This window comes from Hyperolius riggenbachi, chromosome 4 (assembly GCF_040937935.1).
Source record: "Hyperolius riggenbachi isolate aHypRig1 chromosome 4, aHypRig1.pri, whole genome shotgun sequence".
Lineage (NCBI taxonomy): Eukaryota > Metazoa > Chordata > Amphibia > Anura > Hyperoliidae > Hyperolius > Hyperolius riggenbachi.
The window spans coordinates 162746412-162762634 of record NC_090649.1 but is presented as its reverse complement, the minus strand read 5'-3'; the positions used below and the strand labels follow the sequence as shown (position 1 = coordinate 162762634).

Below are 16223 nucleotides of genomic sequence, written 5' to 3'. Positions count from 1 at the left end.
GGGAAGTTGACAAAAAGTGCTTCATAGCTTTAAGTGCTAGTGCCGTGTGTGTGTGTTCGTGTGTTCGTGTGTGTGTGCGTTGCACTGGTTTTCCTCAGGGAGTTGTGAAGTTTACTGTGAAGGTGCACCTATGAGGCCAACTAAAGAACTGGTTTAGCTGTTTCATATCCACTGACAACCAACTTGACAACATCTGGAAAACTGCTATACGTGGTTTTCCAGGAGTTTATATGACCGCCCGTGTAAAAAAGGCCTTCATAACTACATAGAGGCCGTTTATACATGAGTATGCAGTCAAGAACATGGTCATTTAGCTGTGTAGGTTTTGGTGTTCACTGGCCTAGCGCTGGAGTCTTTTTCCGATTCTTTGTTAAATAACTGTTCATTATTTTTACAGCAGCTGACGAAAAATGTGACAGAAGACACCTGCTTCATGTCCTTTTTAGATATCTTCTAGAAAGTTACTGTGAAGCAAAGATCCCTATCAGAAAGCAGCTACAGACAACAGGATTACTTGTAGAGTTATATAAGAAAAAGTCAGTATGTTACTGCCAACATAAGCAGTCTAGTGTAAAATGATGAAAACCAATAAGCATGAATATAACCTGGCATAGTTGTGGCTCCCACACAATGCTGAAAGTGGTTAGTGTGTAACAAAGTAAACTTGTATGGATAAAAACCTCCCCAACGGGGGACTATCCTCTGGGTCCTTAAGAGTCTTCCTCTGGGACCACCAGAAAAAAAAAAAAAAAAAAACACCAGCAGTCGCTGCTGCAAGCAGGCACAGTAGCTGCTTTTCCCTCAAGCTCTGAAATGGCCGAGCCCAAGCTTTAAAAAAAAAAAAAAAAAAAATCTTAGCATGTTCCCTTACCCTAGTTAAACATTCAATTCAGGCCCATATGCAATTCACTGTTTGGTGATATTTTCACACCATGTCAATACATTTTTGGCATTTTTTCAATTGTAAAATGCTAAAAAGTTATATGGAGAAGATGAGAATTACCTTCTAGGAGAAAACTTATGGTGTTCATACATCAGGCGATGTATGGGCAGATCAACCATGAGACAGCTCTCTCTCTGATCAAATCTGATCGGAGAGAGATCAGTGGCCTGCCCATACTCCGCAGACCAATTTCCAATCAGCCTCCAAGTGTAAAGTGCAACTTAACCGCCCCCCGAGGAGGAGGCTGACAATTATTGAATCAGATGGTCGACCGCCACACAAAATAGGTAGATGTACGGGCACTTTTAGGGGGGAAAAAAACTAATTGCATATGGGCCTCCGTGTTTTTTGTGCTTTACGCCACCCAATACAGTTTTTTCTATTTTTTTTCCTTGCTAATATCAGGCAAATCAAAATTGCACACCAAAGGAAATTTCATAGACTATAAACTTATATTTTAACATACCTTCACTATCAAATGTCCCTTGTCCTCGAAGGATTTTCCGCTTTTAAAAGGAAAAAAAAAAAAGATTATAAGTTTTTTTCATATTCATCATAACCCTTATACTTCATGAAAACTGAGACTATTGTGATAATGTGCAAACAAAAAGATGTTGTATATCATATTGAAACAGGACTGCAAAAGTAAATATTAAAATATAGAAAACAGAGCTACAAAGTAATTTCTTATACATATTTTTATATAATTTACATGTCCAATACATTCTGACAGTCTAGCATAGCATGCAGTTAAACATTTGCTCCCCAACTCCTTATTGAATATATAGTTATCCTTCCTGCCTTTGACTTGAAGTAACACGTAGATATCACAATATACACCCTTCCCCCAGGTTACAGTCTGCTAGTGTGGAAGCAGCCATCTTGTATAGTGATGTAATATCCAGTTCAATTAAAATCCTTTGAAGTCAATAACATAGAATTACAAATAAATTAATTTGCACACAGAGGTTCTCTGTTATATATTATGTCTTATCTTTTGCAGTCTGGTATAAAAGAACAATATCCTAGCAGTATGGAAATGTCAGGCTTTATAGGCAATAATAAGGCTACCAGGACAAAGTGAAAACAACCCTTTTTTTCTAGAAAAAAAAAACAGTTAGGCCTTAGAACTTTATTAGGTTAGGGAGTTTACTGAGACACAAGGAAAACTTACTGTCGATCTACTTTAATAATTTTCATAAAAGAACAGAAAAAGTTAATTCTGTTGACATCATCTCCCCCCGGTCCAAGCATGAGTCTTTAACTTCAGCCCTAATTCTGCATGTTCGGTTTCAAGTTTTTCACTAGTGTCCAGTTTGTTAATCAAAGCCAATGTTAATTGTAATGTTTTTGTCTCCCTTCCAAACAGATGATGATTGGCCCCCTCCCAGAAAATCCCCTATTTTCAATCTTACTTATGGGGTCTTCAGCTTACAGGGGGAGGTGTGGGTGATATGAATCTCCCTTTCTCCAAGACCGCCCTGTTCCTCTCCACAATGGATTGGAAACTGCCCCCTACGTCTCGAGCACGGCCTCTATCCATACATGTCTACTGGAGGGGTTTTTACTGGCAGGCTAGCGCCACCTTTCCCCACTAACCCCATTGCTGCATCCCATGATTCTCTCAGGGAGGGCAAGTTAGCACAGGCTCTATAACCACAGGCTCTCCTATACAGAGAAAAATAAGGGCAGGTGGGTGGCAGCTTTCACCACTCATACCAGAAGATACTGAGGGAGACTAAGTCCCTGACTCAATTTCCTAGGACATCAGAGTCATGGACTGTTACCGAACCTTTAAGAAGTATGAGTGGTGGGGAAGGGGGAATGTAATTGTAGTCACGAGAAGACAACCATAGAATATTTCCTGCTGGACGTCCTTTTTCTTGTACAACATTGCAGAATTAACTGTTCATTAGTAAAATATAATAATAGATACATTATTATGTTAAGAATATATTAGTTATAAACGAGAAGGATAACGCTGGTGAAATTGTCATCTCTGAATGTTGCCGCTGGGCATATAATGCTGTCCAGCAGGTAAAACTACTTTAACTCAACTTGCAAAGAGATAAAAACAGGGAACACCAAGAGCCCCAATAGTGTAATTCGTACTGGACAAGGTGGCAATAAGTTTGTATTGCTAAATACTCACAAGTCAGGGTCACCAGCAGGCAACCACTGTAAAGGCAGGTGGGGAGATTGTCCTGACCCCACTCAGGATTAAGAAGTCGCTCTCTGTAGACAGGAAGAAAGGGTAGCAACCCTCCACCAAGGGTGGACTCAAAATTGTATACAATGAACAGAGGCGCCAAAAGTATAAGATTAGATTAAATGAGCTTAAAAACCAACTTAAATGGCAAAATTGAAGGAGGAAGTGGTGGTCTTACCTCCCTCAAGCAGACACGACAACGACTGCGATTCAGACAGTCAAACACATTTATTAGGAACTCCAAAAAGAAATGCAACGCGTTTCGCAGGTTCAACCCCGCTTCATCAGGCAATATAGGGAGGAGTATCAAACAATCTGCACAAGGATTCAAATTAAGCGCCTCTGTAAGACCACCACTTCCTCCTTCAATTTTGCCATTTAAGTTGGTTTTTAAGCTCATTTAATCTAATCTTATACTTTTGGCGCCTCTGTTCATTGTATACTACTTTAACTCAACGACTCAACTATGCAAGAAAACAGAAGAATGTTTATCTAGAATGGAAACCAAGAACATTTTTTTTTCAAAACAGGAATATAAATTCTGCATAACTTGCTAGTGTTAGACTCCACAGAAGCAAAGCAATTCCCCCATAAGGTTTTGCTGGAAGGGAAACTGCTTACAAAATAGCACTGCCGTCCACTCTACACCTCTCTTAGGTGTACTATACCGGCTTTGCTAGACTTTTCCGTTCAAAGAAGTGGTGACTAAGAGGGCAGCCTCTCCCATTGCAGTGCTGGGGTCTGAAGCTATGTACACAGACTAGGTGACATTCGACCGAGGCAACCACTATGGACTGTCTTAGCAGAGAATCTAGCATGTGTGCTGCAGCTCCCTTTTACCATGGCCGACCTTTAGTGGCGACACTGCCCAACTGATCTTTTTGAGCGTATTATTCTTCTCCCTGAGCTGCCCAACAGAAGCTGCTTCCTCAAGCTCCACGCATTGTCCCACCCTCCCTGGTAGCAGATGCATAGCTAGGTTGTGTACATATGCTAGATGAAAAAACAAAAGTTTGCCTTAAAACAGAAGGTATTTGCAATAATTCAGGTAGGAGTGAGCATTTGATATCTCCCACGATGCATCACTGCTGAATATGCAAATCATCCCTTTGTTGTCCTTGCAAGCTAAACACACCTTCAGAACTTCTGGAATCCAATGATGTGTCAGCTTGTTAAATGTACAGAGCCACACTAATCAACATGCATACAGACTGTTTTGGATTGGTTGGTCCTCATCAGTGCATGGCATGGATTAATGTGGCTCTTTGGAGTAGGACTTGAAGCACTCAGAGTTACAGACAACCCAGCAAGCTCGTGGTGAACCAGAACTCCTAGTAATGTGTAAGAAGCTACAAAGGACCAAAAAGCCCTCTTACTAAAATGTTATGCAAAATAAAAGTGTGAATATATGCTGGATGAAACTCAGCTGAAGCAGCCGATCACGACCACTTCTGGCAAGAATCCGGCGTGTATACAGAGGTCCACAACTCCTCGGCCAGTAATCAGCCTGGCATATCGATTAGGCCAAGAGTATTGTTCTTCCTAATCACTCCTCCCACTGTAACACACTTCTTGTGTCCCCCCTCTACACACACATGGCAACAGAACACATATGTGTATGAGGCTTCAGCCTCTAGGCTAGCAATGGATCTGTACAGCACTTGCCCTACAAGCTGTCACCCAAGGGAATGAGTCATTATCCATGCAGGTGACAATAATTGCCGTGTGTGTACCTAGCGAGTTGAATTCAAGCTAGAAAACTATCCTGATGGCGTTTGCATGTTCCTGCGTTTAAATGGAATTGGGCACTGGCTCCACCTTAAAACTGGCCTTACACTGCAACGCTAGGGACAACAGAATGTGACGAGGACATTGACATAAATCAACAATTTCTGAGGAGCTTTGCAGAAAATGTCAGTGTTATAGAAATGCATAATACAACCATACCGTCTTACAGGTTCTAGAATAACAAAACACAGCAGTAGTTCCCAGACTTGGAGCAGGTTTTAAAGCAGATGTATTGTTTCTCAGTCATGTCGAAGTATTATGTACATTTGCAATAACACCTGCTTGTCCACAGCTGGGAGTGCAGCCAGAAGAAACATATTTTGTCTAATGGGTTTAGAGCATATATGTCAAATCTGGCCCACAGAACCTTCAAATTTGGACCTCAAGTGGTTTCCCAACTTTGCATTGTGTTTGGCCCACTGTAGACCACCAGGGAAGCTATATTGGGGGTGAAGCCCTAGATCACTAGGGAAGCCATATGGAGGAGGGGGAAAGCACTAGGCACCAGGGAGCTCTATAGGGAGGGGGGGGGGGGGAGTCACTGGACACGAGGTAACTGTATAATGGTGTTGGGGGGTGGGGGAGCACTAGACACCAAGGAATTATTTAGGGGTGGGAGAGAAACCACTAGACGCCAGAGAACTGTATAGGGGAGGGAGGAGGCATTAGACAAAAGGAAACTGTATAGTGGAGGGAGGAACCATTAGACACCAAGGAACTGTAAAGGGAAAGAAGTGGGGTCACTAGAAACCAGGGATCTGTTCGGGGGGGGGGGGGTATTAGACACCAGGGAACTTTATAAGGGAGAGAGGTGGCCACTAGACAAGACATTGAGGTTAGCCCACAACTTGGTACCAGTGCTCATTCTTAGCCCACTTTGTATTTGAGTTTGACACCCCTGGTTAAGTGGGACCCATTGTTGGACTGGTGGGCTGTAGGAGGATCCAGGTAGCCTCTAGATCAGAGGTGCCCACACTTTTTCGGCTTGTGAGCTACTTTAAAAAATTAGTAAGTCAAAATGTAGTGGGGTCGGGATCTACCATGAAGTCCTTCGCGATCTACCTAATAGGCACCCCTGCTCTAGATCATCCACAGGTTTCCATATACTGTAACTTTTGTTCCCCCTAACTTCGGGAGTACTTTCAAATATGTGTTTTTTAGTAGATGAAATCCATTAGATATGAAGCAACCCCAAACGTCCTTCACCAAAATAAACAATGCTCTGAAGCACACTGAGGACACCATTTCCTACTGCCGATCTACGTGAAGACGATATACAATCAGGAAAAATCCAGATGAGACATTTGCTCTAACACAAGGCTATGAGTGTGCCCACACTCACACTCTTCAGGAACTCACAGAGTGATTATCGGCCTGCAGAGATTTCTGCTCCAGCAATCGCAAACAAATAGCTGGCAATGAAACATGGACTTTGTCAGTGTATAAAACTTCACTGGAAGCTCAAATAATTATACTAACAATAGAGAGCGAAGCAAAATCCCCAGAGCTAAATAAACCAGACGGGGAAGAGACACTTGTATGCAGGCAGCTGTCAGTAAGCAGGGGGTCCACACTGGCAGTAGCCTGGCATACATCACCAGGGAAGAATATGGGCACCGAATCCTGGAAAGCTCATACTTCATTCCTTCACAAACAAGTATGCAAATAAAAAAGCAACAGGTCAGGTGCAGCTGCGCCTGACATCTGTCTCCGTAAGGATACTCCGTACATAGTGAGCTAAGAGGCTAGGACTGCAGCTCTACTTTATCACATGTATCACAGATCTTTGTAAGTAATTCAGTTCATGTACTTTGTTCTAAAAATATAGTGATAGAGTTTAGAGAAGGACTACACTACTGACAACGCGCAGAAGTGTGAACTTACAGGCAACAGAGTTCCTTTGATACTGGGCACTTGTCTCTGCTGTTGCCGTCTCTACCACATCAGTGGGATGTTACAGCACACCTGAACTTGCCTCTTCCTCCCCCCCCCTCCCCCCAAAAATGGAGGGTTTTTACTTGCCTGAGGCTTCTTCAAGCTCCCTGTAGTTTGTTAGGACCTTCGGTCACCTCTAGGTCCCCCCCATTGCGGGGCTCCAGTCACAGGCTTCTGAGCATGCTGGAAGCAATCTGCACAAGTGTGGTTCTGAAAATAATGAATGAACGGGGCATGCTCAGAATGCTCCCAGTGAATGGAGTACAATTGAGGAGGTGCAGACAGTCACAGCTCATGCGTAATTGCCTGTGACTGGAGCTCTTGGAGCTGGCAGCGGCACAACAGAGGGGACCCAGACCCACAGGACACTTAGGGACATAAAGGACCACGGAGTGGAAGAAACCTCAGGTAAGTAAAAATCTCCTTTTTTTAGGCAAGTTCAGGTGTACTTTAAGGTAAGAGCTAATCAGGGCATTGTTTGTGGCGCTAAAGAATGAAGAATGTGAAACAAACTATAAAAACCGGTCGTCCCCCTTGAAAATCCCAAGTCATACATTATGCCTGAACCTCAAAGTCTGTCCTTCCCATTTCTACTACCTAGTGAGTCAGTGATCCAGGAGTATGAAATCCTTGGAAATTCTGAACTCTTATCCTGCGTATATTTGTTCCAGGACATTGGCTCACTAGGCAATAAAGACAGGATTAGAGTGATATTTAACGTGTTTTAGCCTTTAATAATAGCAGTCGCAGCTCCCAAATTTCTGTCCTTGAATGTACTTGGCTGCCTGAAAATCAACCACAAAAGTAACTTATGTCTGTCAGCAAACCATCAGAGACGGGAATATTGCTCCCCCTACTAGGAAGAGAGAACACAGATTAAAATCTTTTGTTCTTCTCATAGCATTATAGATAACTTTACAAGGACCAGGACTTCTTATGACAGAATAATTGCTGCATATCACCCAACTTTGTAAGGTAAGAAAGAGGGGCACCTGTAAGACTTGCTCCTGCCATGTGTAACCACGCCCATGCCACACCTGTAGTCATGCATACCACAAAGAATTCATAAGCAAAAGACATTGGGCAAAATTCACTGACAGTTTGGCAAAATAATTCAAGTGAGTAAATTACTGCATTCAGCATTTTACATTTTTTTTTTCAAATTCAATAAGGTTTTCCACATGACGTAAAAGTTCCGTAATATACCAAAAAAACATGCTTCAGTTCACTAAGCCCTGCTCGGCAAGTCTCACCAGCTGCGGAGCAGGTCAGGCAGAAAGCTGTAAGTTTTCACCCAAGTGTCTGCATGAGCCCTTGCTTTTTTTTTTGTCCAGTGCATCCCCAGCATCCCTTGAGATGTGCATACATGCTAACTAGAGGGAGCTCTTCTGTGTATCAGTATACAGATATGCACATCTAAAGGGATACAGAAAAGCCTTTTCAAATGTCAAATTTTCCTGCTCTGTCATTCTGAAGTCCCGCCCACCAGTGCATCGGATCAAATGGGGCGAGAAGCAGGGCTGTGTGGCTCACCCTATTGGATGTCTGCTACATCTGTCAACTTTTATCACATAGAGATTGTAAGTTACCAGCTGGAGATAAATACCAAACACGTGCACTTGATTTACTCAATGCTTTAATCTTTGTGAATTGCAATTTCTTGAGGTATTTTTCTCACAAGTTAGCTCAGTTTACCTCACTAGCCAGTATTTTTCAGTTTGGTGAATTGGCATTTAGCAAGGTGATTGGTAAAATCAACTGTTTTCTGCATTGCCAAATGCGGTAATGCTTTGCGCATTGTAATTCAAACCACACTGGTCCTTTCTGTTGTCTCTATTTTCCATCATAATAACATTTAAAAATAAAAAATATATTACCGGTAATTTACAGCATGGGAATAAAGTTTACAGTCCATTAAATACATTTTTAGTAGAAAAATGAATATATTTACATAGATTTGTACATTAGTCCTGAAGGTGGGACAAGTAAGGAAGAAAAAGAGAGGAATTTGGTTCCCAAAGAGGGATGGATGAGCTCTGAAAAAGGGATAGCTATGCTGCTGGCAGAAACTAGTGAACACATAATATGTCTTGTTAAGTATCCCATCCAGGCAGGCATGTACAGCGAACATGTGTGCACTTCAGGAAGGAAGGGCTCTCTGTCATCTGGCAGATCTCTTGGTTTAGACTGTCAGATTTGTGAAAGAGGTAGAGATAGGATTTCCTAGAAAATCATACTGAAATTGCAGGTGGCATAGAAAACAAATGTGCAAATGCAGCTTTCTGTCCTCGGAACAGCAGGAATTGATAATGCTTGTCCTGAAGTCTCGTACTGAAGCATGCAGACACTCCAAAAGCGCACAGGCTTTACAAAAAACACGCACAAATACAAATCATATTGATGAACGAAAGCTGTTACTGTCTGGAAGGAAAGCCCTTGTCTGTCCAAATACCCTGAAAGTGACAAGACTAGTAACACATCAACTACGGACAAGACAACACTGCGCTCACTCACTTTGGAGCATCAGTTATTGATTAACGCAAGTCAAACAGCAGCAGATGTAAGGTTCAATTCCTATTTTCCAATACTTATTTGTCAGACATTCAAGGACATATTTATAACACTCACCTTTATCCTTCCCAAGCTATAAAACTTTTCCTTATCTTCCACGACAGCTTTAAGGACTGGCTGAGACATCCTGTTACTCTTTTTTCTATCCGTTGGGCTGTTGAATTCCACCCCGCTCACTACCGCCCGCCGGTAGGATGTGGACCTCAGGCCTCTGCGCAATGCACCTGGACTGTCAGTCTCATTTTTAGCATCTCTATCTTCTGGAGATGCCATCAGCCGCGACATGCTGGTCTCCACCATGCTACGGGTTTTCAGCAACCTTTTGTTAGAATCTGGAGTTTGGTTTGGGTGGTTACCAGTTTTGACTTTTATTTCTGAAGCTAGGCTCTTGGGAATGATTTGTTGGGCTCCAGCTTTGCGGGCCACTGGGCTGTCAGTGCTCAGGATGATGGGCGACTTTTCAGGGTTAGACTGAGTCCTCTGCACACTTGGCTTCTCTTCGAAATGCGATACCGGAGAACATGGCAAAGAGTTTGAACCAAAGAGATCTGGAGCCTGTGTGGCATGCACAGGCTGTGGCAGGCTGCAGTTATTATTGATTACCATCCCCTTGGGTGAAATGCAAGCACTAGATCCAAACACAATCTGCTCTCTGTCTGATGTAAGTGTAACATTACTAGAGGTCCGCCGTGACAGCATTGCTTTTTGGTTTGGTGAAGAATGGATTTCACCTGCGGTGAAACTAATGGAATTGCTGGAAACCACTTTTAAGACCTGAGATGAACGTTTGTGGTTTGGGGATTTGTATTCCAGAGATGATAGTGATGGAGAGGTCTGTAATTTGCCATTGGGACTGTGCAAGTATGTCCCTCCTTGGCAGGATTCTGGAGAGCTTGTAATCCTTTCTGCTGGCTGAGTCACCGTAAAGCACTGCTTGTCCTCCACTGGGAAGTCTGTGACAAGTACTCCATTGGGACTCTGATAAGACTGTGGTCTTGGTTTAGAGCTGTGGTTGTAGTACAGTCCCTCTCCCTGGGAAGCATGAGGACTCACTCGCCTCCACAATGGAACAAAGTTAAGATCGCTGGAAAACTCCACCTCGCTTTCTGCCTCCATGGCAACGTCTGTTCATCCTCCGAAAGACACTAAATCCCTAATGGAGGCCAGCAAATCTCCAGCCGTCTTTCATTCCTAGAAAAGAGATATTGTTACGTATCCGTGATCATAATGTCAAGGCATGCACAGAAACCTGCATGGAACATTCCAAAGAGAAGCAAGCATCTGCAATAAACTTCTTCCCACACTTTATTTTATATAAGCCCTGTGAGCACTTCCCTACAACATGCATGCAACTACATTACAGGCTAGAAGGCAGGGACTGCATTAATAAACTGATCTTTACTGAGGCTTTTCAGCAGGACAGCCAGGCAGTTTGCATTGTTTAAAGTGGACCTGAACTCTTGCACAGGACAGAAGGAAAACAGAGAAATGCATCTTGTATGTATTTAGAGAGTTTAGCCTGTCAAATTCCCCCTCATCTATGACTAATCACCACTGTAGAGCAGCTAATTTGTAAACACAGTAAAGGCCCGTACCCACCTAGCTATTTTTCTGACAATTTTCCCAAAGACCAGCAATTTTTGAGTGAAGATTGGTCGTTTCCGTGATCTTGCGATGTGTTCACAGGAGCACGATCGCATTGCGCAGCAATAACGACCGTTACGGTGGATCGGATCTTTAAGATCCCCGACGACTCCTGCACAAAGTACCACGATCCCTTGAAGTCTCGTTCAAACCCGTTGTGTAATGTTGCGCATACCCGCTGGCTGGAAAAAGGATCGGGCAGTGCTCATTGTCAGGGAGATGTCGCTGGATCGCGACGCGAGTATGTAGCTTAACTTAGCATCTGTACTCGCTTGTACTCCTAGTATCACAGCTATAAACACAATTAACCACCCCTGGAGGAGCACTCAGGTGACTTTTCAAGCTGCGTGACTGCTTGGTACGCAGCATCAGCTCCTAATGATGGCAACTTTGTACGTTTCCAGATCAGATTACTCCCTAGACTAGTGATCTGAAAAATTGGCTCTCCAGCTGTTAAGGAACTACAAGTCCCACAATGCATTTGCCTTTATGAATCATGACTGTGGCTGTCAAACTCCTGAAATGCATTGTGGGACTTGTAGTTCCTTAACAGCTGGAGAGCCAAGGTTGCAGATCACTGCCCTAGATAGATAGTCACCTTTCCACTAGGGAAGACAAAACAAAGCAATCTAATATTGTGGCAGAAAACCTTCTTACACGACTCGGTTATGCCTGGTACACACCATGCAATTTCCCGTCAGGTAGATGGGTCAAATCATTTCTATAAAAAATAAATCAGAAAAACGATTGGAATCAGATTGGACCTGTCATAATCAATTCGACCCGTTTACCTGAGGGGAAATTGCATGGTGTGTACCAGGCATTTTACTTAGTACACACGATGCAATTTCCATCAGATTGACGGTTGAATGATTTATTTCCGACAGGTCCGATCTAATTCCCAATCATTTTTCTGATTGCTTTTGTATAGAAGTCGATCAGAAAGAAAACGACCAGAAAAAAAACAAACAAAAACAAATCGGGAATCAGATTGGACCTATCGGAAATAATCGATTTGACGGTCAATCTGATGGAAAATTGCCTTGTGTGTACTAAGCATTACATTCTCAGCAGCTCTGCCTAAAGTTACACTAGAGCAGAGGGAGTAGCTGCTCAGACCTATCAGTGGGGGATCACAGAAAGCCAGGGATATCAGTGATTCTTATTTGCTGGAGCTCAGTAAGATGCTATTGAGCCAGACATGAAGAGTAACATAATGAAGGTGTTAAATTACAGGTCTTCAGGGTAATAAACATTGAGTAGTGGAAAATCCCTGCAGTCCCTGACCCTCTGCTGTAAGGAAGCAATTCTTATCATATTTATCCCAGTCCCAGGCAGTGTGGCTCACAATGCAGCAAGTCCTCTGCAGGCAAGGAAAGCTGATCTGCCTTGAAAGGAAAGCCTGCACTAAGGTCTGTGCCAAACACAATGAAAAGAAGGCAAATGAAAACCATATTCAGCCAGTGACAGATGACGAATAATGGAAAGGCATGGCCCATTCTTTATTATAAAGCGATTGGATTTCGTCCTAAGATGTTAAAAATAAACATGACCAATGAACCGTGATCTCCTGGTCCAATGGAGCAGCCCTTACCTGCCTGTGCAACAAGAAGAGCGCCCGGCCTGCCATAGTGGCTGCTTCAAAACCGCCAAAGAACACTTACTACTCACCTGCCTGTGCAACAAGGAAAGCACCTGGGCTGCACAAGCGCCAGAAAACACTTTAACTAACGTGAAGCCATTTCCCCTGGCAACCATTTCCCAATTATTCATTTATAGAGCAACAGCATGTTATGAAGCACTGTGTACCTGAAGGGAAAGAAAGCGGCCCAAATGGATACTTACCTAAGTAGAGGGAAGTCCTTGCATAGTGCAGAGGCTGGTGAGCACAGGCAAATACAGAGGCACTCGGCCAAGGGCTTAGTTAACCTCTGTGGCGGCATGATTTTTTTTTCCTGATTTTAGGGTCTAAAGGCACTACAATTTTTTTTTTTGCTTTTAGACCCTAAAAAGTAGGAAATAAATCATAATGTCTGGACCCTGCAGCAACTCCTGCATATTACTTACCTCCCTTGAATCTAGTGCTGCTAGTCTCCCTCCTGGCGCTCTACCCCTATGATTAGAGTTTGTGGTTGTGTGACAAGCGGCGATCTCACCCTAGGGTCTAGGGACCGAAAGCCTCTGAGGACTGGAAGAAGACGGACTGCAAGCTTCTGAGTCCTGGGGGAAGGGGAGTTCTAACTGCTGCTGCTCCCCCTATACCTCTTGATGGCAACCCAGAGCCAGGCTCGGGATTACCGCTCCTGTCTTCTTTTTTCCACCTTGAGCCTTGCTCGGGGTTACCGCCAGGCAGGTTAAGGCAGTTCCAACATTCAGCATATATTGGTACCATGTCACCTGTTTTCACCTTCTGGCTGCAGTTTCAGCAAGGAGTGTTCATGGTAGAATGCGGAAGAACAAACATGCATTATCCATCAGATAATAATCCATAGCCCTTTCCCTATTCCCCTCCACCTTGCTGTTCTAGTGCTGGGACCCCCCGTTGACATGGGCATGTTGATGGAGCTCAGCCACCGTGCACAGGTCCTACACAGGTGACATAGCAAAGAAATGAACAGCGCTACTTAAAAACAGATAAGTGCCTACCTGCAAGAATACACACCTAGCATACACATAACCTGTCTACCACTGGAGGATGTTGGTTTCCCCTACACAGGTGAGCTGTCCTCCGCCTGCGCAGTGCAGCCACACTCGCTACCATACGGGATCGCGGGCACCAACTTGAGGTCCCCAGTGCTGGATCAGTGGAAGGGAGGAGGATGCGGGAAGCCTCTGGCGAAACTCTCTGCCAAGGTAAGAATCTGATCATAGCTTTACATTGATCTAAATGTCAATTGAATGGTGATCAAAAACAAAATGTTGTGATAACTGCATAGTGTATGGGTAGCTTTGGGGGCTGGTGCTATGGTCAGGGCCACATTTACCATAAGGCACTATAGGCATATGCCTGCAGGCGCCTGGTGGTGGAAAGGTAGCTCACTCCTCTCCCCTAGTGCCTCCTTCCCTATGCAGAGCGTACATAAGAGATTACTCGCCCAGCTCTAGGCATTCCACTGACGAGATCTCCTTCCATTTGGGGACACCACTAGCTACTTAATACTGAGGGTGTCTCTGACTACCTAATGCTAAGGGACACCTGTAGCTACCAATGACAGTAATGGGTCTTTTGAGATCTTAAGATGACCGAGGAATGTCAATACACTGCAAACAATTTTTTAACAAACGTTATGATCGATTAGGCAAAATACATCACATCGATAATCTAATTGAAACTGCAAAGAGGTTTTTGCACAATCAATGTGTACACAATTGACACTGGAATCGCCAGACATAAAGCAAAGAGGGGTATTGACGTTATTTCTATAGAAATGATCATAAAGTGATCAATCTTATATGTTGAACATGTGAGAAATGTATGAACTGCCACCTAACTGGCATTAGCATGATTATTTTGCAATTGACAAAAAAAGACCCAACATTACCAATTTTCTTCTATTAATATCAATTAAAACTGCGTAGAACTCCACATTGATTTACGATTGATCAAACTTCTTATCTAATTAAATGTCAAAACAGGCAAAAAAATAATAATTGTATAGCGTTATCCTAGGTTTATGCTGCTAACTAATGGCACCAGGTGAATTGACTTGCTATACCCCAGGTGCCTGTTCAGACTAGCAGCAGCGGTACAGAGTGGCAGACCTTTCAGTATGAGTAAATGGAATCCATCTATAAACCTTATCAAAATTTGGACAGGCAGATTTCATTTTTTCTGTACCATGTTTTGAGTGTCCATTAGTGCAATGGGGCAAAGGGAAAGCTCAGTGTGCAATGGTGGGAGGGTGGTGGAAAGTGGGGTGAACTAAATGGGCCCAGAAAGTCTGCTCTAAGCTAACTGGTCTGGAAAGGGTTTGATTTTTTTTTTTTTACATTCAGCTTCACATTAGATAAAGAAATGTTTATGAACTAGGGGATATTAAAATGAAACAAAATTACCAGCCTGTAAATATGGACAATAGTTACATTTGTGTCCAAAATAATTTATGAATTATCACTATCCTGACTCAGTCCTGCGTTTCTGTGGTTAGAAAACAATTCCCAGCCTACTTTGCATATAATCCCATGACAGATAACGTATCAACAGTTTTCTCCAAACATGCATTGCAATATTCTAGTTGCATGATTACAACACTGGTCAATGGTCACAACGTTACCATGTAAAAAGTCTGTTCAGAAGTTCAGGAACTGCTGTTACTCCAGTGGGTCCTGCAGTGTCTGCCCCCCTCTCTAGGGGGACCAGCACTCCTGATGATACTGCTGTGTGCTGATCCAGCGAGCCCGCACTGATGAGATCGGAGAGGAGATGGTAACGATGGGTCTTCTGCTTACAGATCTGCAATGTGAGCTCCAGCTCCACCTGCACAGGGTGGAGTAATACGGTCCGTATCCAGCCAGGAGCGGTGGCGAGACATCCCCGGTGATCTCTAACGCCACAGTACACAAATTGTAGTGAGCTCAAAGCAAAAGCAATCCACACGGAGCGAATAGGTGAGCGCAGCGGTGTGCTGGGAGCAGCGTCTGTCACTTCTCCAAACTGTTCACAGCGGGACGCAACAACTAGCCCTGATTCCCTGCACACTGAGGTCTTTCCTGCTTCTTCCCAACTATGGCGGGAGCGCCCCCTTGTGGACACCTTTTGCAACATCTGGGAAAGGACAGATGAGCTGTATTGCGGTACCAAGTGATACTATAGGCAAAACTATTTGCATAGCTCCCAACTGTCCCTCTTTTGGAGGGACAGTCCCTCTTTGGGAGCCCTGTCCCTCTTTCCTCCTCATGTATCCCTCTTTCAGGACTTTATTGCCCCTCTTTCTCTGTAAATATATATATATTTCTCTACTAACAAATGTGTTTAATTGACTCTAAACTTTATTCTCATCCTTTAAATTGATATATTACTAATTTTAAAATGTTATTATGAAGGAAAATGAACCAGAATAGAAAGGACCAGTGTGGTCTGAATGATAAAACAACATATTTTTCTTATGAAATGTTTATAGTATGCGTGACTAG

General features: G+C 43.3%; 1 protein-coding gene across 1 annotated transcript in view; it reads right to left on the bottom strand.

Moving 5' to 3' along the window:
• Positions 1–15770, bottom strand: part of ARHGEF26 (Rho guanine nucleotide exchange factor 26) — a 189653-nt gene extending 173883 nt beyond the window's left edge. The window contains exons 1-3 of the mRNA XM_068280907.1: positions 15365–15770; positions 9504–10637; positions 1410–1449 (exon numbers count right to left, since the gene is read on the bottom strand). Coding sequence (XP_068137008.1) covers positions 1410–1449; positions 9504–10562 — 1099 coding nt within the window. The 5' untranslated portion in view covers positions 10563–10637; positions 15365–15770. The remainder of the gene's footprint in view (positions 1–1409; positions 1450–9503; positions 10638–15364) is intronic.
• Between the last annotated feature and the right edge of the window lie 453 nt (positions 15771–16223).